Genomic DNA, 19,837 nt, shown 5'->3' with positions numbered 1-19,837 from the left:
GAAGGATGCACGGCACAGAAGACTATGAGATTACTGAAAAGCCCGGGGCTCCTCGACCCGATGCAGGACGGCGGCGAGGGTGGCCGCGCCGGGCCCAGCTTCGTCCCGCGGTCCCAGGCGGCTTTGGGTGGGGACGGGATGACGTCATCGGCTCCTGATTGGCTGCCCGAGGAGCGCTTCCCACGGTCCACCTGGGTGGCATTAGCCGCGAGCCCGTCGGAGGCGCGGGGCGTGGGGCGGGGCTAGGGGGGTGGAGCGCGAAACCCGCGCGCCCGCGGCCTCCCGGCGCCCGGAACGTTCCTCGCCAGGTTCCTTGTTTCCGGGGGAGGATGTTGCCGCCGAAGCCCGCCCCGCGCAAACATGGCTGCCCCGCACAAGTATGGCTGCCCCGCCCCGGAAGTGGCCGTTGACAATGTTTTGCTGGAGGCAGTTCTTCCGCGGAGCGGAGAAGGCATGTCGGCCTGCGTCCCAAACCTCTCCAGTCCCCTGGCCTTGCAGGACCCTATGAGTAAGCTGTGGCGGCGCGGGAGCACCTCCGGGGCGATGGACGCCCCCGAGCCGGGTAAGCGCAGGGGCCCAAGCGACGCCCGGCTCCGCGGATCGCCCCCCTCTCTCGGTCCTCTGACTCGGTGCAGAGTTTCCTGCCAGCCGTTGGAGAGGAGAGAGGGAGCGTTGTTATGGTCTTGGCGAGTCCCGAGAGTGGGATGGCGCCACCCCTCGCGGCAGATCATTCGGGGCGTCTCAGGTGCAAAAGTCAGTCGGTGAACAAGCCCTCCTTCCGCAGGGGAGGCGCTGGAGTTGAGTCTGGGGGCTGCCCATGGGCACGGCGTGCACAAGAAAAAACACAAGAAGCACAAGAAGAAGCACAAGAAGAAACACCACCAGGAGGAAGAGATGGGACCCACGCAGCCCTCTCCTGCCAAGCCCCAGCTCAAACTCAAAATCAAGCTGGGTGGCCAGGTCCTAGGCACCAAGAGGTGAGGTCAACAGGAAGGTCAGGAGCAGGCAGGGATGGGACAGGGTAGCTGGGCAGACTGAGAGACAAAAGGGGCACTTAACCCCAGGGCCCATGGTAAGGGAGCAGGGACCCAAGAAGGGGTTGGGAAACCTCTGTAAGCACGTGTGTGTGTGTGTGTGTGTGTGTGTACATTTTGAGGAGACGCCCCCTCATCATGCAAAGTGGTGTCGCCTCTGCAGTGTTCCCACCTTCACTGTGATCCCAGAGGGGCCTCGCTCACCGTCTCCCCTTATGGTTGTGGATAATGAAGAGGAACCTATGGAAGGAGTCCCCCTCGAGCAGTACCGGGCCTGGCTGGGTGAGAGGATCTGGAGGTGGGGAATGTGCTTTCTCACTGGGAGGGAGGGAGCTGGTTCTGAGAGAGTGAGAATTGTTTTTGAGTGTTCCACTATTAACTTGGTCACATCAGGGCCTGATCTGAACAAGCCCACTTTTTTCTGGCTCACTTTCCTTCCCAGATGAAGACAGTAACCTGTCCCCCTCCCCACTTCGGGACCTGGCCAGCGGCTTAGGGGGCCAGGAGGAGGAGGAGGAACAGAGGTGGCTGGATGCCCTGGAGAAAGGCGAATTGGATGACAATGGAGATCTCAAGAAAGAAATCAATGAGCGTCTGCTCACAGCTCGACAGGTAAGTTGATTTATTCTCTCTTTGGTCCTCACGTGTATTGTCAGCGTGCCATGACCCAAGCACGTTCCTTGCCCCGGGAGATGTCCGTGGTGGAGAACACAGACAAGGCCCCTGCTCTCATAGAGCTTCTATCTGTGGCTCTCTGGGTCAATTGCAAGTCATGGCTGCCCCGTGTGTGCAGAGCAGAACTGCTCCATAGGATTTCCCAGGCTTCCTTTTAGAAGCAGATCCCAGGGGCCTATTTTCTCTGGCGTGTCTGGGTGGATTTGAACCACCAGGTTTTTTGTTGTTGTTTTATTTATTTTTTAATCATTTTATTGGGGGCTTGTACAATTCTGATCACAATCCATACATCCATCCATGTGTCAAGCACATTTGTATATTTGTTGCCATCATCATTCTCAAAACATTTGCCTTCTACTTGAGCCCTTAATATCGGCTCTTCATTTTCCCCCTCCCTCCCCACACCTCCCTCCCTCAGTAACCCTTCATAATTCATAAATTATTAGTATTTTGTCATGTTACACTGTCCGACATCTCTCCTTGCCCATTTCACTGTTGTCCATCCCCCAAGGAGGAAGCTATATGCAGATTCTTATAATGGGTTCCCCCTTTCCACTCCGCATTCCCTCCACCCTCCAGGCATCGCCACTCGCACCACTGATCCTGAAGGGATCATCTGTCCTGGATTCCCAGTGTTTCCAGTTCCTATCTGTACCAATGTACATCCTCTGGTTTAGCCAGATTTGTAGGGTAGAATTGGGATCATGATAGTGGGTGGGGGAGGGGAAGCATTTAAGAACAAAAGGAAAGCTATATGTTTCATCTTTGCTATCCTGCACCCTGCTTGGCTCATCTCCCCACAACCCTTCAGTAAGGCGGTGTCAAGTTGCCAACCAATGGGATTTGAGTCTCCACTCTCATTCACCCTCATTTACAATGATAGGATGTTTTGTTCTTTGATGCTTGATACCTGATCCCTTCGACAGCTCATGGTCACACAGGCTGGTGTGCTTCTTCCATGTGGGCCTTGTTGCTTCTGAGCTAGATGGCCGCTTGTTTAGCTTCAAGCCTTTAAGACCCCAGACGCTCTATCTTTTGATAGCCGGGCACCATCAGCTTTCTTCACCACATTTGCTTATGCACACATTTGTCTTCAGTGATTGTGTTGGGAAGGTGTGCATCATAGAATGCCAATGTAATAGAAAAACATGTTCTTGTATTGAGTAAGTACTTGAATGGAGGCCCAATGTCCAGCTGGTGCCTTAATACTAAACCTATAAATGTATGCACATAGATCCATTTCTCCACCATCCTATATAAATATATTTACATATGTACATGCCTGTATTTCGACCTCTTTAAATACCCTTTGTCACCTAATTCTTTCCTCTATTTCCTTTTACTTTCCTCTTGTCTCACTATCATGCTCAGCCTTCATTTTGGTTTCAGTAATTTCCCTCGGTTACATTACCCTTGATGAATCCCTACCAGGCCTCTCACACCCTCCTTGCCACTAATTTTTGATCAATTGTTGCTCCCCTCTCCCTGGGTTGGTCAACACCACCTCCTTACCCCTGCCCTCCCCCTCTCCCATGGTTCCCTGGAACCATTGGTCCCGTTGTTTTTTCCTCCAGAATTTTCATCCAGCCTAACCTATCTAGATAGATCTGTAGAGATAATAATATGCCCCCAAAAACAAGGGATAGCAAGACAGGCAACGAATGAGAACAGAGCGATGGCAACAAAAAAGAAAACCAACGACCCATAAAAAAATAAAATAATTAAAAGAAAAAATTTTAAAAAGAAAAGCCTGTAAATAGATCAAGGTCTGATTTTTGAACTCTAGGCGTGTCCTCCAGTCAGGTCCGATGGGGTGCCACGCTCTGTCCCAGAGTCTGTCCTTTGTACTCCCTCGGGAGCTCCCTGCTCTGCTCCCCCGGTTGCTCTGCCACACGTCTTTAGTGTTTTGCCTTAGTGTCGCGGGGTCAGTCTGGGCCAGTCCCTACACTGAGTCTCCAGTGAGCCCTGGGCCAGCGAGGGATGGTGTGTCTCATAGTGGGATCAGCCATATGGTCCACTCTGTGCATTGGCTGTTCAGAGCAGGGATATCGTGTGCTCTGATCAGACATGCCCCTCTCCCCTAGCTGCAGCTTCAGTGCTGTTCTCTAAAGTAAATTCTGCTGGGGGGAGGGGCAGTTGTCCACGTAGCTGGTATGGGGGGAACCACCAGTTTTTTTGGCTAGTGTTGCAGCAATTAATCATTTGCACCCCAAAGGGACTCCCTTCAGGGAGGAAGAGAAAACAAACTGCTATCGAGTTAGCGCTGACTCATAGAGACCCTACTAGACAAGGTAGAATGCCCCTGTGAGTTCCTGAGACTGTATTTATGGGAGTAGAAAACCCCATCTTTCTCCCAAGGAGTGGCTGGTGGTTTCGAACTGCTGACCTTGCAGTTAGCAGACCAACTCATAACCACCAGGGCTCCCCTGGGTGTGTAGATGGTAAATAATATATAATTCCAAAAAAGTTTTAAGTCTATAAGGAAAAGAAAAGCAGGGGGAGGTTGAAAATGGCAGAGAAGAGACATGACCTATGGTGATCAAGAAAAGCCTCTCCGAAGAGATCCTACTGGGAATACCAGAGAAGCCTTCCAAAGAGACAAGCATGCACCAGGGCCCTGAGACTGGAACAGGCCTAATAGGGTCAAGAAGGTGTGCTTCAGTCACTAAAGAAGAGCCCTGGGGGTGCTGTGGGGTAGGTGTTAGACTGTTGAGCCCAAGTTAGTTGGTTCAAACCCACCAGCCTTCCCATGAGAGAAAGATGAGGCTACCTGTCCCTTGTATTAGAAACCCCATCTATAAACAATCACTGTGGATCAGTTCACGTTCATGTGGATTACTTTTTCGTCTTGGTGGAGAAATGAATCTTGTCGAGAGAGCTCGAAAGCTGGGAGAAGGCTATTGACATAGTCAGGTGCGTATTGGTAATTACCTGGCCCCTGATGGAAATACAGAGATGGATCAGATCAGGTGGATTCTGATTAGATTTTGGAAAGTAGGCACTTACTGTAGGTGCAAGGTGGAAAAGTTACAGCGGGGTGCACCTTAGAAGCGAGCCCAGGAGGGTAGACTTTACCTCATGGACTCCGATGTGTTGGGAGGAAAGACCAGTTCCTGGAAAAGGACATCGTGCTGGGTAGAGGGCGAGGGGGAAGGAAGGGGCACAACAACCTCAAAGCAATGGAGCGGCTCAGCGGCTGCAACAGTTGGCTCAAGTGTAACCATTGTGAGGATGGTCCACACAGCACAGGGTTTCTTCCTGTGGGGTGTGGACCTATATGAGTTGGAATGGACTCCCCGCACCCAACAACCCTAGCCAGAGCCCACTTAACAATTGGGTTTGGGAACTTTTGGAATATGGTGTTTGAAGCTGGTTTCCACAAAAAATTGTTCTGTGGAGCCCAAGAGAAGCCCAAGACAGGGCAGGCAGGTGACGGTGCCGATGTTCCATCTTGAGCGTCAAGAACCTGGCAGGAGGCCGAATTAAAAAGGCTGTCTGGAAAGGTGCTTGGGGCTCCCTCGTGGGTGGCATAGTGGTTATGCACTGGCAAGGTCAGCAGTTCTAACCCCTCCCTGTCCCTACGCAGAAGGACAAACCTACGGTCTTGGAACCCCACAAGGGCCGTTCTAGCCTGTACTGTGGGGCCACTGATTCAGTCGGAAGCGACTTGAGTGCTTATTTAGATCCCCTTTTCCAGAGACTTGCTTCCCGCGAGGCCTCGCTGACAAAGCTCCTCACCTCCAAGCCCCCCTCGCCTTCTTACCATTCTCTTGCCCCCCAACAGCGAGCTCTGCTCCAGAAGGCCCGGAGTCAGCCGTCCCCAGTGCTGCCGCTCCCCATGCCCGGGGGCTGCCCCGCCCCCGCCCTCACCGAGGAGATGCTGCTGAAGCGCGAAGAGCGCGCGCGGAAGCGGCGGCTGCAGGCCGCGCGGCGGGCCGAGGAGCACAAGAACCAGACGATCGAGCGCCTCACCAAGACTGCAGCGCCCACGGGGCGGGGGGGCCGGGGGACCCCGCGCGGTGAGCGGCGTGGGGGGCGGGCCGCGACCCCGGCCCCCATGGTGCGCTACAGCAGCGGCGCACAGGGCTCCACCCTGTCCTTCCCACCTGGCGTCCCTGCACCCGCCCCCCTGTCCCAGCGGCCCGGCCCCTCCGGCCCTCCTCCCCGCTGCTCCGTCCCCGGTTGCCCGCACCCGCGCCGGTATGCCTGCTCCCGCACTGGGCAGGCGCTGTGCAGCCTGCAGTGCTACCGCACCAACCTACAGATGCGGCTCGGGGGCCCGGGATCCCCACTCTTGGCCACTTAGGGCATGGACTTCACCTGGACCCCAGGCCCTTTCCCCTGCCCCAGGGTTTATTGTCTACCCCCACACTATTAAATGTCCTCTTCCCTCTATGAAACCCGGTGCTTGTACATAATTGGGGTGTTGGGATATTAGCAGGCCAATGCCCCGCCTCTTCCAGCGGGGTTTACCTGGGCTGGCATCTGGCGTCCTCTGGAAAGAAGGAGCTCAAGCCAATCAGCGGGAATTTCGGTTTTCTGGCCCGCTGTTCATTGGGTCTTAAGGCCGGCGCCTGCTCTGTTGGCCGCTACTGGTTACTGCTGCTGTCTGTCAGGGCCGCGTTGCGAACCTTCCCCCACTCTTTGTCTTTGCAAGCGCCTGTTGTCTGGGAGAGTGGCGGGGGCGCCGCTCTCGATTGGCCACAGGGAGGAGCCGCGGTGCCTTCCTATTGGTCGGTCCCTTGAAGGGCCGTGTTGATTGGTAGGCCAGAGCAGCCTGGACCTAGTTGGCCGAGCTCTCCCTGGATGGAAGCTCCGGCGGCGGAGTGATGGTGGCGGTAGCGAAGATGGGCCGGGCAGGAACCATGGCGGTGGCAGCAGAGGTGGCAGGGGCGGGGTGGCTGGCGATAGAGGAGGCTCTGGTCTTCAGGGGGCTCTAAGCGGAGGAATGGCTCGGGCCAGCAGCGTGAACAGCAGCGAGGAGGCCTGGGGGGCACTTCGGTCGCCGCAACAGCAGGTATCCCAACAGCTCCAAAAGCCTGTCACTACAGCCATTTATATTCCCTTGCCCCTTCCTTCTTACGAGGGTGGGGGTGGAACCTACGGAGCTAAAGATCCGGGGGAGTTTCCAAATATGCTCCTTCCACTCTTTGTCTAAACTTCCTAAGGTAGAAGCAGTGGATCCCGCCCGCAGCCTCATAGACCCCATCTCTTGGCCGCAGCGGCAGATGCAGTGGCTCTCCAGTGGCCAGAGGCAGGCCCCCATGCCTTGCAACCATTGTTTGTGATGTTTTTTCTATATGCCTATTGTCACAAGAGGCCGGCAGCGTATTCTCTTGAGGGAGCAATTTGGAGAAGAGCTGGAACCCTGGATGCTATCCCTTACCATCCACGGCAGTCCCATCTGGTTGGGAAGCCCAGCTCTGGCTCTCACACTGCCCCTCCTCTACCCTAGGGAGTCCGAGACCCAGGGCTGGCAAGCTCAAGAGGGGTTGGGGGTGGACTCGGGGATGATGTAAGCATCTTAGCTTTGAAAGTAACCTGAAGCCCCTAGCCCATGATCTGAGTCCCTAGCTTACCAATTCTAATAAAACACTCCCTTAGCCTAGGGGACTGGCCTTGAGTGGAGAAGAGGAAGCTTGATAGGAAAGGAAAGATCAGTTTTTTTGTCTTCTTCCTTCTCTGGATTGATCCTTGCACTTCCACACTGACAGCCCTTTGGACATTCAAGTACTCCCTCAGGGCTCTCTCCCAGGGTTTCTTCAAGCTCACGGGGTGGGGTTCTGTGTGCGCATGCAGGGGGCCTGGGCCACAGTGCCTCGGACTGGAATCACCTGTTTTAAGTGCTTCCTCGTCCCCAGCTTCGAGAGCTGTGTCCTGGAGTGAACAACCAGCCCTACCTCTGTGAGAGCGGTCACTGCTGTGGGGAGACGGGCTGCTGCACCTACTACTACGAGCTTTGGTGTGAGTCTCCAAGGAGCTCTTCCAGGCCCTCTACCCACCCTCCCTCGGGACCTCAGAATGCCAGCCTTAGAGGACCTTGTTGGCCTGGGAGGTGTCTGAGACACTCCCTCCTCACCTCCTGCAGGGTTCTGGCTGCTCTGGACTGTCCTCATCCTCTTTAGCTGCTGTTGCGCCTTCCGCCACCGACGGGCTAAGCTCCGGCTGCAGCAACAGCAGCGGCAGCGTGAGATCAACTTGTTGGCCTACCATGGGGCATGCCACGGGGCTGGCCCTGTCCCTGCTGGTTCACTGCTTGACCTCCGTGAGTAATGCCAGGTTCTGGGCTATCGGTGGCTCCTCCGAATCCAGGGCCCCGAACCACTCCCACATCCCCTTTGCCAGACATCTCACAGCACCTAGTTCCCTGGTAGGAAAGAGACCACTTGGTTAGAACCACTGATTGGATTCTAACCAAGCAACCATGCCATGCCATTCTTTCCCCTGCAGGCCTCCTCAGCGCCTTCAAACCACCAGCCTATGAGGATGTGGTCCACCGCCCGGGCACACCACCGCCTCCTTACACTGTGGCCCCCACCTGCCCCTCAACTGCTTCCAGTGAATGTACCCACCGCTCTCCTACATCCAGCTGCCCTGCCCACTGCGAGGGAACCAATGTGGAAGGTGTCCCCACCCACCAGCATGACGCCCCTCACCAGGAGGGGGTGCCTAGTGTTGGAGTGAGCTCTGCCTCCACACCCCCGTGCCGCTACCGCCGCCTGACTGGTGACTCGGGCATCGAGCTCTGCCCCTGCCCAGACTCCAGGGAAGGCGAGCCTATCAAAGAAGCAAGCTCTCTTACCACCGCCCCACATCTGGAGGACCACTCCCCTTGTGTATTGGCCCCAACTTCTATACTCCACGTCTCTCCTGTGGGGCTGGCTTCAGTTGAAGGGGACGTCCCTGAGTAGTTTTGGGAGGGAGCTTGACAGGTTTCTTGCTCACATAAAACAGCCCTGGTCCCCAACTCCTGGAATATTCCTTGACCCTGCTCTTTCTAGAATCTGCCTAGAGGCGGGAGCCCTTAAGAGAGGCAGTGTCTAGGGAAATTATGCCAGCTCCACCCCTACACACATACCCTACCCTCCCCACCAAGATATACACAGGAGCCTTTGGTCCCATTAAAGAGATGTGAACCAGCTGCTTGTGGATTTTGGGTGGTGGACTTGATAAAGTTGTTCCTGAGCTCTGAATTTGCAGAGAGCAGGTAATAGCCACTCTTCCCTGGGGGTAGCAGGCAGCTAAGACCTCTGGCAAGGTAAAGCTGGCAAGAGTAAATTTGGCGAGTTTTGCTAATTTATTTAGAAAAATAAGATTCTGAACTCATTCATCCCAGAGATGTGGGATGGCAGTATGTAGATACCTGAGATGAGCTGAGGCTTTGAAGTACTGGTATCTGAAGGCAGAAGCCTCTGGGTGTAAAGGGGGCCTGCATACTAACCCCACCTCTTCAGTAGTCTTCAGCCATCACCAATAGGACCAGGCTGGTCCAGCCCTGGAAAGGGCGGCAGCCCATGCCCCGCCCATCCCGGTCACTGTACTGCTCCCATAGGAAGCCTGTTGCCTGGTACTGCCGCAAGACATTGCCCACCACGTTGGCACGGAGCTCGCTATAGAGCTTGGCAGCCCGGGCCTGATGTGGACCCTCCACATGCCCATAATGGTGGAGTGCCCCCAAGGCCAGGTAGTTAATATTGAGCCACACGGCACCGCGCCAGTAAGGAGGATCATGCTCTGAATTGCGCTTGCTATAAAAGGAGCTGGAGGCAGCGAGGGAGCGCAAACCAAAGGGGCTCCAGAGATGACGGCTGTCAGCTAGGACGTCCAGCAGGGGCCCGAGGCGGGCTGAGCTGGGACTCAGCAGCCGCAGTAAAAACGGAAAAAGACTGACATAGCCAAGGGCATCCACATGCTGCATTCGAGGGAGGGGCCGACCCACTACCCGAACTAGCCCCTGAGGGGGGCTAGGCTTCAGCTGTACTGCTTTTGTGTGGTTTCCAAAGTCTGCAAAGACCCCTAGCTCTGCGGCCCAGTGCAGCTCATCCAGGCTTGCCTCTGACTCCAATGAGGTAGCCAATGGGCTCAAGTTGGCAACTGCCTCTGCTTCCCCCAGCTGCTCTGCCAGCCGCAGCAGCACACGGGCACCCAGTGCCACCCAGCACCGAAGATCCAAGTGTCGCTCAGCAGTTGAAGGATGTGAAGCTCTGGGATAGTCATCCAGTCCTGAGGGCAGTGTCTTGGGGTTCAATAGATTTGGCAGGGCTGGATCCCGGCCCCGCCAACGGTAAGAGAACGGGACTGGCCCTGTCTGACTCTGATGGAGCCAAGAGAACCAGGCGTACAGGCGGGGGAAGGCCTTGTGGAAGAAGGCCAAGTCAGCAGGGTCACCGCCCTCTAACATGTGAGCCACGGGCAAAAGCAGGGTTGGGGGGTTGGCATGCGCAGCCCGCTGCACCAGGAATTCAGGGGGCACCCGGGCTCGAGCCTCGTCCCCCAGCACCTGCTCCCGTCCAATCCAGCCATCAGCATTGAGCAGCCCCAGCCAGTGACCGAGGGCCTCTCGGGAGAGATGGGGATCCCAGCGCTGAACAACCAGCTGGTGGAAGCCCTCGTCCCAAAGGAAGCCCCGGGGGAAGAATGACCGGGAGGGCACAGCTGTGAAAAGAGGGACAGGTGGAAAGAGGGCTGGATCTGCCTTCTGCTCAGAACCCTCAACTCCCATGTCTGGCAACACCAGCCCTTGTCCGTAGAAATAGCCGATCCCACCAAGCAGGCCACTCAGGGCAACCTGGCCCAAAGCCTGTTCTTCTGGGCTCAGGCCCTTCTTCTTCAGCTGAAAAGTATTCTCAAAGCGCTCTCGAAAGGTGTCAGCATGGCGCTCCAGCGCCTGTGTCAGCTGACTGCCTGCTAGCCTCTCCTGGGCGTGGCTGCTTCCTGCCTGGGCACTGCCTGATTCAAACACCAGCTCCACAGAGAAGGGGACTTTCAGTGTCACCTGCTGTATCAAGAATTGCCCTTGCTCCTGGTCTTGCCCACTCGGGCCTCTGTCCTCCCACTTCAGAGACCCTGGCAAGCCTAGGTAGCGTTCAGAGGAAGCCCCTGGGGGCCGGTGCTGAAACCAGCTGTTCAGGCGGCTCTTCACCATCTCTGTCAGCAGGGGTAGTCCTGGGTTAGGAGACCAGAAGACATTGTAGCTAGAAGGGGAAAAAAGGTAAATGGGAGACATGATTCAGGAGGTGGCGGCGGGGATTACATGGAGAAACACCCCGAGGCCAGGCTGGGAGGGTCTCAGCTACGCCTGGCAGGGTGGGAAGGGGCAGTAACATAAACCATCCTAGGTCTGGATCAGCACTATGCCACCTCCCCCACCATCCTGTGTAGTCCCCTCATTTACCTACTGTACTTGGGCGCACTATCCCTTGGGCTGGTTGGTGGCAGCAGTGTAAAGCGGAAATCACCAAGTTCATCCGTATGGCCCCTGATGGACTTCAACTGCCCCTTGGTCCCAACTTCAGGCACTAGGGCTTCCTTGCCATCTGTCACCACGTAGAAGAACAGAGAGACCAAAGGGAGGGTGGGGGTTCCTGAAGCCTGGGTGGTGGATGACAGAAGTGGGAGGGTGAGCATTAGATTGACATTCTCTCCTGGTAATCTGCCTCAGGGTGGGAAGGGGATGGCAGACTGAAGTAGCAGAGAAACCGCAACTGTGGGCAGGGTTGAGGTTCACAGTGGGGTGGCATACAGGTTCCCTGGAAAAGTCATCCAGAACTTGTGCCGTAGGTATCACTTTACGAACTCTAGATAATTTCATTGAATTCTTATGAGTTAGTTGCTGTTGTTTACATTTTACAAACCAGGGGCTCAAGGCTTAGAATTAATAAGTGGAGATGGCCACACAGGACAGCGTTTAAATGGCATCAGGACTCAAGCCAGGCAGCCAGCCTCAGGACCCCTACTGTGAAACCCCACTTCGCCCAGTGAGGGAAGGGGCGGGGCCTGGGAGTGTGGGCTGAGGGGAAGGTGCCCTGGGGCCCTGACCTGAGGCTCTACAGTCACTCTCCAGCTCCAGTCCCCTCCATGTTGTCCCCCAGGCCTCTTGACGAACTCAGTGGTGAGCTTTAAGGGCCCATCTTGAATATGTTGCCGCCCGAAGGAGAGGCCGTCGTGAAACTCCCAGCCATAGGGCCCCACGCCGTCTCCCTGCTCACACGTGTGCCTGAGCTTAGGGATCCCTGGGGTCGCACCCTGCTGCGCCCACATCAGTCCTAGGGGTAGAATAGCCACATAAGTCAGAGAGAGAGGAGGAGACGTGTCCCTCCGTCTCCGAGAACTGTAGGGGTCCCATCCCTCGCCATTACTAATGGTCTACTCTTCCCCACCCTGGGTCGAGAGTGAGATTACAAAGTCCACCCGTCTGCCGCCCAGGGACGCGGTTACCGGTGAGAAGGGGCTGCGGGCTGCGAGTCTTCATGCCGAAGTAGACGTGCGGGCGGTAGGTACCCCAGAAGAGGTCTGGGGCCACGGCGGGGCTGGAGGAGTTGGGGGCCAGCACCGGAGGGGCGGAGTGCAGCGTGACTGCCCGCCGGGCACGGTGCCACGCCAGCAGCCAGCGCCCTGACAGGCCCAGGACCAGCGACAAGACCACCACAGCCAGAGCCGCCCCTCCGGCCGCCCCGCGGGGCCCGCCGCCCCGTCTCTCAGAGCCGCTCCGAGCAGCCCTCTCGGCTGCCCGCGCTCCGTCCGCCGGGGCTCCGCGCCGCCGCCGCTCGCCCCGAGCCATTTTGGAACGACGGTCAGCGACGCACGGGCTCCGAGACGCGGCAGCAGAGTCCGGGTCCCGTCTGGTCTCGCCTCCCCAGCTCGCGCGCCACGCGCCGGCGACCCCCGCGGCCAGCCGCACCTGCAGCCCGCGCCTCCGATCCACTTCCGCCCCGGCCGGAAGTCCCGCCTCGCCACGTCAAGTTGAGCACGGGCTCCGGAACTGCGGCTCGGGGGGCCCGCGGGACCGAGCGCCTGCCGCGTTCCTCAGACCCGGGCCACTGGTTCCGAGCCAACTCGGCCTCCTCGCTGAACTAGCTCACCTGCTGGTCGTACGATGACTGCGTAGGTATTGAAGGCCCAGGACGCTATCCGAGTGTTTTTACAGAGAACCGTGCCTTAGAAAGCTCAAGTAACTTGGTCTGGATTACAGAGCTGTTAAATAGTTCGCTGGAAACCAAATCTATCTGAATCTTAGACCAGATCACTTTGCTTGCGCTCGCTACTTCCCATCCTCACGGAATGTACAGCGCAGAATGATCGAAAGGGAAGCCTGAAGTCTGATGTCGGCGGTGCCTACGCGAACCCTGGGATTTGAAACTCCTACCTCCATCGGGTTTAGAATTCCGTATCTGGACCAGAGGTTGGGCTGGAAGACCCCCAACAAGCCTACATTGATGGTGCGTGCACCTACTGGAGCAAACGCCAAAGCTAAGATGCCTAGTCCAGGTCCGCTTGTGGAAAGATGGCAGCATCAACGCATTTGACGGCACTTCCTAAATGCTATTTAGATCATAACTACTTATTTCTCAACAGGAACCATCACCAAAGGTGTTTGCAGAACACCTTATCAAAGCCCCTCTTATTAAAAACACCCTATTCTGCATCTTTATGAATACACCCTTCTAGCTATAGTATCTCCACACCGATCCAAATTTATCTAAAACTAGTACTTCATCTTGCATGCCTACTTCCTTGTTTTATTAAAATCTGGCTCTGATCACTCTCTCCATTAGTAAAGTTCTCACTCATTCAACAATCACCTTCTGATCAAACCCAATGGTTGGTGTGAAAACCCACTGCCATTAAGGGGATTCCAACTCAACGTGACCTTTTACAGAGATGTCCATTATGGGAGCAGAAAGCCTCATCTTTCTTCCTTGGAGCAGTTGATGAGTTTGAAACGCTGACTTTGTTGTTAGCAACCCAATACCCAGCCCACAATGCCACCAGGCCTTTTAATGGTTACTTCACAAGTCTTGTATCCTTTTTGCACTCCCATTAGATTGGTCTACATCTATTGTAGTACTTAGTTACATTCTTAAGTTCTCCTACTTACCTTTTATCCCAAAACTAATAATTTATAGGCATTAGAGACTGCATATAATAAATTCAACAAACAGTCATTGCATGCTCTGTAACAGACACTGCAAGGTGTTGGAAACACCCAAGAACAAATCCCAATCTCAAGTTCACAATGTAGAAGCACAGTGCCAGCAATCTGTTTATAGGAATGATTGATCCAGTTCAAACTTTACAGATGAGGGAAGAGTTACCAAGGTAAATTGATCAGGAAACCTGGGAACTCAAATCCAGGTAGGGTGTGTTTATCTCCACTATAGCATGAGGATTCTTAGATAATAGTGCTGAATCCTGTTCCTAACAACATAATAGCATGCAACAAGTAGGGATTCATTTAATTCTCTCAGTAGTCTTACGAGGTAAAAAACGAGAGAGCAGAAATAGAAAGATTAAGTAATTCTGAAGAAAATACCATATATACTTGTGTATAAGCCGAGTTTTTCAGCACAAAAAATGTGCTGAAAAACTGGCGTTCGGCTTATACACGAGTCAGTGGCATGAATGGATGTCATCTGGTCAAGCCCGACTCTATGTCATGAAGCCTGACATAGAGTTAATAGCAAAGTGGGTTCGAGAAGACATTCCAGAAGACATGTTGTTACGTGCCTTCCAGAAATGTAGTATTAGTAATGCTATGGATGGCAGAGAAGACTGTGCTTTGTATGAAAATGACAGCAGTGATGGTGATGAGTGATCTCAGTGAGGACAGCATCTATGATGACCTCACACCAGCTGAAGCTCTGCATTGGATACGGATGATGATGATGATGATGAGGAATCCAGTTTTGAAGGATTTTAACTCTTTATATTTTAGCTTGGTTGCTGATTGAGCTCAAGGAATAGTACTCTTAAATTATCATTGTTGATACCTTATTGTTTTTGTTGAACCTATTTTCCACTTACTGTACAGATTTACTAATGTTAAATGACTTGTCCTTTTATATTTTTATTTAAAATAAATATTTAAATACATTACCCCACATGCCTCAATTTTTAGTAATTTTATTTTCATTTGTTTTGATTATTGAAACTCACCAATAGCTTCTGCATTTTCCACCCTAGAGGAATATACTCGAGTCAATCAGTTTTTCTGGTTTCCCAGGTGATAAATTAGGTACTCGGCTTAAACTCGGGTCGAGTAGATACGGTCGGTAAAAAGTCACATAGCTACTTATGGGCAGAGCTGGAATTTCCAGCCAGGCCTTCGCAGCTGGGTTCTTCATTACTGCCATGTCTCCTGCTGCCTTAGCTTTTTAAAAGGGAGATGGGTATGAAAATAATAGCATGCTTTATCAAGGGTTCATGAGATGGGGGAGGGGAGAGGAGCTGATGCCAAGGCCTCAAGTAGAAAGAAAATGTTTTGAAAATAATAGCAACATATGTAAAAACATGCTTGATACAACTGATGTGTGGATTGTTTTAAGGGCTGCAAGAGCCCCCAATAAAATTATTTATAAAAATATATAGCGGGAAAGGGGAGTCCTTTAAAGATTTCAAAACAGAAACAAAAGGAGTCGTCTTGCACTCCTGATGATCCCATATTTACCTGGGCAAGACCGGGCTCGTGGGTTTTCAATTAACTGTTTTTTTTCAGTAGATTGCCACATCTCTCTTCTGAATCACCAAACTTTCTATTAATAGCTGAACCTTTAAATGTTTGTCCCACCCAGGGACTCCCTTTTCAAATAGAAAAGACAGCCCAGTTAAGTAGGGGAGCAATCTAGTAATGATGTAGTCATTTGGCTCATAGGAGATGTATTGGGCAAAATGTACAGCTGCCAACCAAGGTATCATAGTGGTTGTGCATTCTGAAGTTCTCAAACCAGTGGCTGTCTCCATGAAGATATCACTGGAGATAATGGGTACTATACAAAGTGTAGTGAAAAAACTAGATGGTACCAAGCTATCGGAAAGAATAGTTTCTGGGGTCTTAAAAGGCTTGTCTTCAAACAGGCAGCCACCAAAATGAGGCACCAGTTAATTCCACCAGACTGTGATAGAAGGATTGTAAATAATTACATCCAAATCTGAATGGGGGGATGGTATCAGAGCTTAAATTGTGAACACCTGCTTTCACAAGGCTTGGATAATAAGTGGAAGCTCAAAATCCATTTGCAGGGTTCACACATGGATGAAGCTTCTGGTGAATCCCCTCTGACCACAGTCCTGCGTTATCAATAACCTTGTTAATCAGACAAGAGTAAAGTTTATTATGGCAGATGTAGTTAATTATAATGTAATAACTTATGATTTGCTCTCCCTTTTTGACTCATTTTTAAAAATAATTTCATTAGGGGCTCATACAACTCATCATAATCCATACATACATCAATTGTGTACAGCACATTTGTACATTCATTGCCCTCATCATTCTCAAAGCATTTGCTCTCCACGTAAGCCCCTGGCATCAGCTCATTTCCCCTACTCCTTCCTCCTTCCCCCCTGCCTCATGAACCCTTGATAATTTATAAATTATTATTTTGTCACATCATGCCCTGATGTCTCTCGTCACCCACTTTTCTGTTGTCCGTCTCCCAGGGAGGAGGTCACATGTAGATCCTTGTAATTGGTTCCCCCTTTCCAACCCACCCTTCTTCTGCCCTCCCAGTATTGCCACTCACACCACTGGTCCTGAAGGGATCATCCACCCTAGATTCCGTGTTTCCAGTTCCTATCTGTACCAGTGTATATCCTCTGGTCTGGCCAGATTTATAATGTAAAATTGGGATCATGATAGTGGGGGAGGGGGAAGTATTTAGGAACTAGAGGAAAGTTGTGTTTCATCGTTGCTACACTGCACCCTGACTGGCTCATCTCCTTCCTGAGACCCTTCTGTAAGGGGATATCCAGTAGCCTACAAATGGGCTTTGGGTCTCTACTCCCCACTCCCCACCTCATTCACTGATATTTTGTTCTGATGATGGCTGATACCTGATCCCTTTGACACCTCATAGTTGCACAAGTTGGTGTGCTTCTTCCATGTTGCTTCTGAGCTAGATGGCCGCTTGTTTACCTTCAAGACTTTAAAACCCCAGATGCTCTATGCGATAGTTTATTGTGCCAGCCTAACCGATAAACAAAAGTAGGATTAATTGAAGGGCGGAGGGATAAATGGCTCAGTGAGCCTCAACTTGCTTATTCTGTGCCTCAATTTAAAGGGGTACACTAGCTGTAGGATGTGTAGCCTGTGGACTGTGTCGCTTTAAGTTGAGGTCCTTTTAACCCCACAGGATTGGAATGTTAATCTCTGGAGCTGGGGACCAACAGTTGGTGACCTGCCTTGCTGTTTGCTACCTGGGTATATATAACCCAGCTCTCTCTACAGAAGGGGACTGGCAACTGGCGGCTCTCAAGTCTTAAAGGACTGCTAGTGTCTCACTGCTTTATAATTTAACTTCTTGTATTATCTATCTGTATATAATTTAACGGTTCATTTCTTGTATTATTTATATAAATATATTTATATATAATTACTAGCAATCTGGTCTTGTCTCTCTAGAGAACCCTGTCCAACACGCTCTATCTTTTGATAGCCAGGCACCATCAGCTTTCTTCATCACATTTGCTTATGCACCCATTTGTTTCCAGCGATCGTATCATGGAGATGAGCACACAATGATATGACTTTTTGTTCTTTGATGCCTGATAACTGATCCCTTTGGCACCATTTGATCACACAGGCTGGTGTGCTTCTTCCATGTGGGCTTTGTTGCTTTTGAGCTAGATGGCCGCTTGTTTATCTTTGACCCATTTTCAAGTTGTTTCCTTGGTGAGGTGAAGAAGAAATATATGTGGATTAAGCTTCTGGTGCATCCCCGCTGATTACAGACCAGGGATGTGAATAGTCTTGCTATCATGCAGTGTGTATTGGAGAGTGGATTATTGCAAATGCCTTCCTGCCATATAAACTACACCAAATTCACTAACATGGAGTCCATGCTGACTCGTAGGGAACCCCTGTGGGTTTTGGAGATTGTAACTGTTTATGGGAGTAGAAAGCCCAATCTTTCTTCTGAGGAGCTGCTGGTAGTTTCGAACTGCCAACCATAGATATAACAGCCCAATGCACAACCACTAGACCACCAGAGCTCCATAGGAAACCCTATGGGGCAGGGCCTAGATTCACACAGGATTACTGTGAATGGGAATTGACTTGATGGCACTCAATAAGCAGATATGCCCATAGGCATACTGTATTATATACATTTCTATATGCTTAAGATCAAAGTTTCCTAAAAGAATACTTCCCATACCACACACTCATACCTTTTGTTTTTATTTCAGAGGTTTTTTTAAGGCTGATTTAACCTTGTAAATTGCTTTCATGTCCACTTAACAGTGATAGCTCAGCATGAAAAAGACTACTGAAGGGCTGCTTCTTGAAAGAGGCAATAGTAGAGATCAAACCAGTGGTGTGCTTTGGAAAGATAGAACTCAGCAGCACAAAGCCAGTCTAAATGAAAGAGTGCCGCAACGACCCAGAGTGAATGAAATGAGAAACATCTCAGGAGCATGTGCTCATCACAGAGTATTTTTAATGCACAGAGTATTCTAATGCACTGAATAGTCAGGGAAAAGGAGAGAGCAGGAACAATGGGGTGGTTTCCAGGCCAGGTGGCTGAGCAGGTGAAGTGCTTGGAAATGGAACGGAGTTAAGAAAGAGACAAGTATATGAAAGAGCTTCAAAAAAGTTCATGGGCAAATTCCATTATCTTTTCATTCAAAGTCCCCTCATACATGTAAGGCTGTCAAATCTATTCTGGACAAGGCATACTGTTGGGATGTTTTAGGGTGGAAGGAGCAAAGAATGGTGGCAGGTAACAGGAGTTATGCACCTACAACACAAATCGGAATGAGAGCCAACAAAAATGTAAGGGTTAATTCCAGAGAGTTCTAGTTATGAGAGGCCGCGGCACTCCAGGAAGAATACACAAGGGGCAAAAATAAAAGGAGAAAAGCATAAAGCTACTAGGCGATTAACCTGCCCAGGTAACTGAAGATTCAACACGCTGAGACTTAGGGCCCAAGGGGAAGCGTTTTCACCAAGATGAAAGCCAAGGAAGCAGCACTGCACTAAGTTCCTCTCGGACACGTGCGGTAGGAGACGTCAAGCTGAAAAGGACCAAGCGGCAAATGACAGTAAGGAAGTGAAGGAAATGCCCGTGTGCCCTGACCCTTCTCGGAAACAGTGGCCGGGTGCTCGCGCCCCGCGGAGAGCCATCTGGGTGGTGCGGTCGAACGTTCCCGCTCCCGCGGCCCGGCCGTCAGCCCCTCCCGCTGCCAGCGCCCGGCTCGTCCCCGCCGCCCGCCGCCGCCGCGGTGCGGGCCTGGATGTGCGAGGCGAAGGCAGCGAGCATCTCCTGCGCGGTCAGGTGGCGGCTGCGCATCACCAGGCGGTGTCCGTCGCCTGGCGGAGAAAGGCACGCGTGAGGCAGGGGGCGGCCGGCGGGGTCGGGGCTGGCCCTGCCGCCCCCCGGCGCCTCCGCCCACCGAACAGCACGTCCACGCAGGGCTCGGAGCCGTCGTGTCGCACGTCCGCAATCAGCGAGCAGTTGAGGTTGGTGGCGCGCACCTTCTCGCTGCTGACCGCCTGCAGGAAGGTCCTGGGGAGGGGAGAGGGGCACGCCAGCCGCCTGAGCGCCGGGCCCCGGGCTCCGAGCCCCCTCCCCGCCCCCGCCCGCCCCGAGTACCTCGTCGCCTCCACGTGCTTCTCGAAAGGGCAGAACTGAACACGAACTTGCTTGACCGACCGGAGCCCGAGCCGAGCCAAGGCCGCCGCCATTGCGACCTCCGCCCCCGGAAGCGACTCGCGCGGGCGGAAGTCCGGCCCCCCGGCGAGAAACGCGGAACGCCGCGACTCAGCGCCCCGCGCGGCTGGGCGCGGGAAGGGACTGGGCCGCCGGCCCGGATTCCTCTCCCCAAGAGGAAGGGAGGTAGGGCGGTGATTCCGTCGCCTGATCTGGGCAGGCACCTGCTGGGTCACACAGCTAGAGCCCCAAAGCTACAGA

The 19,837-nt window shown here is 52.9% G+C and overlaps 4 protein-coding genes across 4 annotated transcripts; 2 read left to right on the top strand and 2 right to left on the bottom strand.

Moving 5' to 3' along the window:
- Positions 1-292: 292 nt before the first annotated feature.
- Positions 293-6,109, top strand: INO80B (INO80 complex subunit B). The gene is made up of 5 exons (XM_075556908.1): positions 293-562; positions 785-977; positions 1,198-1,316; positions 1,477-1,646; positions 5,494-6,109. The coding sequence occupies exons 1-5, from the start codon at positions 361-363 to the stop codon at positions 6,013-6,015; spliced, it is 1,206 nt and encodes a 401-aa protein (XP_075413023.1). The 5' UTR covers positions 293-360; the 3' UTR covers positions 6,016-6,109.
- Positions 6,110-6,496: 387 nt separating this feature from the next.
- Positions 6,497-8,848, top strand: WBP1 (WW domain binding protein 1). Its single transcript, XM_075556909.1, has 4 exons — positions 6,497-6,726; positions 7,571-7,673; positions 7,798-7,974; positions 8,160-8,848. The coding sequence occupies exons 1-4, from the start codon at positions 6,658-6,660 to the stop codon at positions 8,618-8,620; spliced, it is 810 nt and encodes a 269-aa protein (XP_075413024.1). The 5' UTR covers positions 6,497-6,657; the 3' UTR covers positions 8,621-8,848.
- Positions 8,849-8,974: 126 nt separating this feature from the next.
- Positions 8,975-12,653, bottom strand: MOGS (mannosyl-oligosaccharide glucosidase). Its single transcript, XM_075556907.1, has 4 exons — positions 12,147-12,653; positions 11,748-11,974; positions 11,104-11,300; positions 8,975-10,903 (listed from the first exon to the last, which is right to left on the bottom strand). Exons 1-4 carry the CDS (start codon positions 12,487-12,489, stop codon positions 9,160-9,162), a joined length of 2,511 nt encoding a protein of 836 aa, XP_075413022.1. The 5' UTR covers positions 12,490-12,653; the 3' UTR covers positions 8,975-9,159.
- A 5,436-nt stretch (positions 12,654-18,089) lies between these two features.
- On the bottom strand, positions 18,090-19,649 carry MRPL53 (mitochondrial ribosomal protein L53). Its single transcript, XM_075556906.1, has 3 exons — positions 19,520-19,649; positions 19,320-19,432; positions 18,090-19,236 (listed from the first exon to the last, which is right to left on the bottom strand). The coding sequence occupies exons 1-3, from the start codon at positions 19,609-19,611 to the stop codon at positions 19,094-19,096; spliced, it is 348 nt and encodes a 115-aa protein (XP_075413021.1). The 5' UTR covers positions 19,612-19,649; the 3' UTR covers positions 18,090-19,093.
- Positions 19,650-19,837: the final 188 nt, after the last annotated feature.

Source organism: Tenrec ecaudatus, chromosome 8, assembly GCF_050624435.1.
Source record: "Tenrec ecaudatus isolate mTenEca1 chromosome 8, mTenEca1.hap1, whole genome shotgun sequence".
Classification (NCBI taxonomy): Eukaryota; Metazoa; Chordata; class Mammalia; order Afrosoricida; family Tenrecidae; genus Tenrec; species Tenrec ecaudatus.
This window is presented reverse-complemented; position numbering and strand designations above follow the sequence as displayed.

What these genes read in the sequence shown, in the direction of transcription:
- INO80B (XM_075556908.1), top strand. Translation starts at nt 361, where the DNA reads ATGGCTGCCCCGCACAAGTATGGCTGCCCCGCCCCGGAAGTGGCCGTT. An exon ending in CAGGTCCTAGGCACCAAGAG is followed by an intron (nt 978 to 1,197) that starts GTGAGGTCAACA and finishes TCGCCTCTGCAG; the next exon opens with TGTTCCCACCTTCACTGTGA. An exon ending in GCAGTACCGGGCCTGGCTGG is followed by an intron (nt 1,317 to 1,476) that starts GTGAGAGGATCT and finishes TTTCCTTCCCAG; the next exon opens with ATGAAGACAGTAACCTGTCC.
- WBP1 (XM_075556909.1), top strand. Translation starts at nt 6,658, where the DNA reads ATGGCTCGGGCCAGCAGCGTGAACAGCAGCGAGGAGGCCTGGGGGGCA. An exon ending in TTCGGTCGCCGCAACAGCAG is followed by an intron (nt 6,727 to 7,570) that starts GTATCCCAACAG and finishes CCTCGTCCCCAG; the next exon opens with CTTCGAGAGCTGTGTCCTGG. An exon ending in TGGTTCACTGCTTGACCTCC is followed by an intron (nt 7,975 to 8,159) that starts GTGAGTAATGCC and finishes TTTCCCCTGCAG; the next exon opens with GCCTCCTCAGCGCCTTCAAA.
- MOGS (XM_075556907.1), bottom strand. Translation starts at nt 12,489, where the DNA reads ATGGCTCGGGGCGAGCGGCGGCGGCGCGGAGCCCCGGCGGACGGAGCG. An exon ending in CCCGCAGCCCCTTCTCACCG is followed by an intron (nt 11,975 to 12,146) that starts GTAACCGCGTCC and finishes TTCTACCCCTAG; the next exon opens with GACTGATGTGGGCGCAGCAG. An exon ending in AGTGCGCCCAAGTACAGTAG is followed by an intron (nt 10,904 to 11,103) that starts GTAAATGAGGGG and finishes TTCCCCTTCTAG; the next exon opens with CTACAATGTCTTCTGGTCTC.
- MRPL53 (XM_075556906.1), bottom strand. Translation starts at nt 19,611, where the DNA reads ATGGCGGCGGCCTTGGCTCGGCTCGGGCTCCGGTCGGTCAAGCAAGTT. An exon ending in AAGCACGTGGAGGCGACGAG is followed by an intron (nt 19,433 to 19,519) that starts GTACTCGGGGCG and finishes TCCCCTCCCCAG; the next exon opens with GACCTTCCTGCAGGCGGTCA. An exon ending in CTGCGTGGACGTGCTGTTCG is followed by an intron (nt 19,237 to 19,319) that starts GTGGGCGGAGGC and finishes TTTCTCCGCCAG; the next exon opens with GCGACGGACACCGCCTGGTG.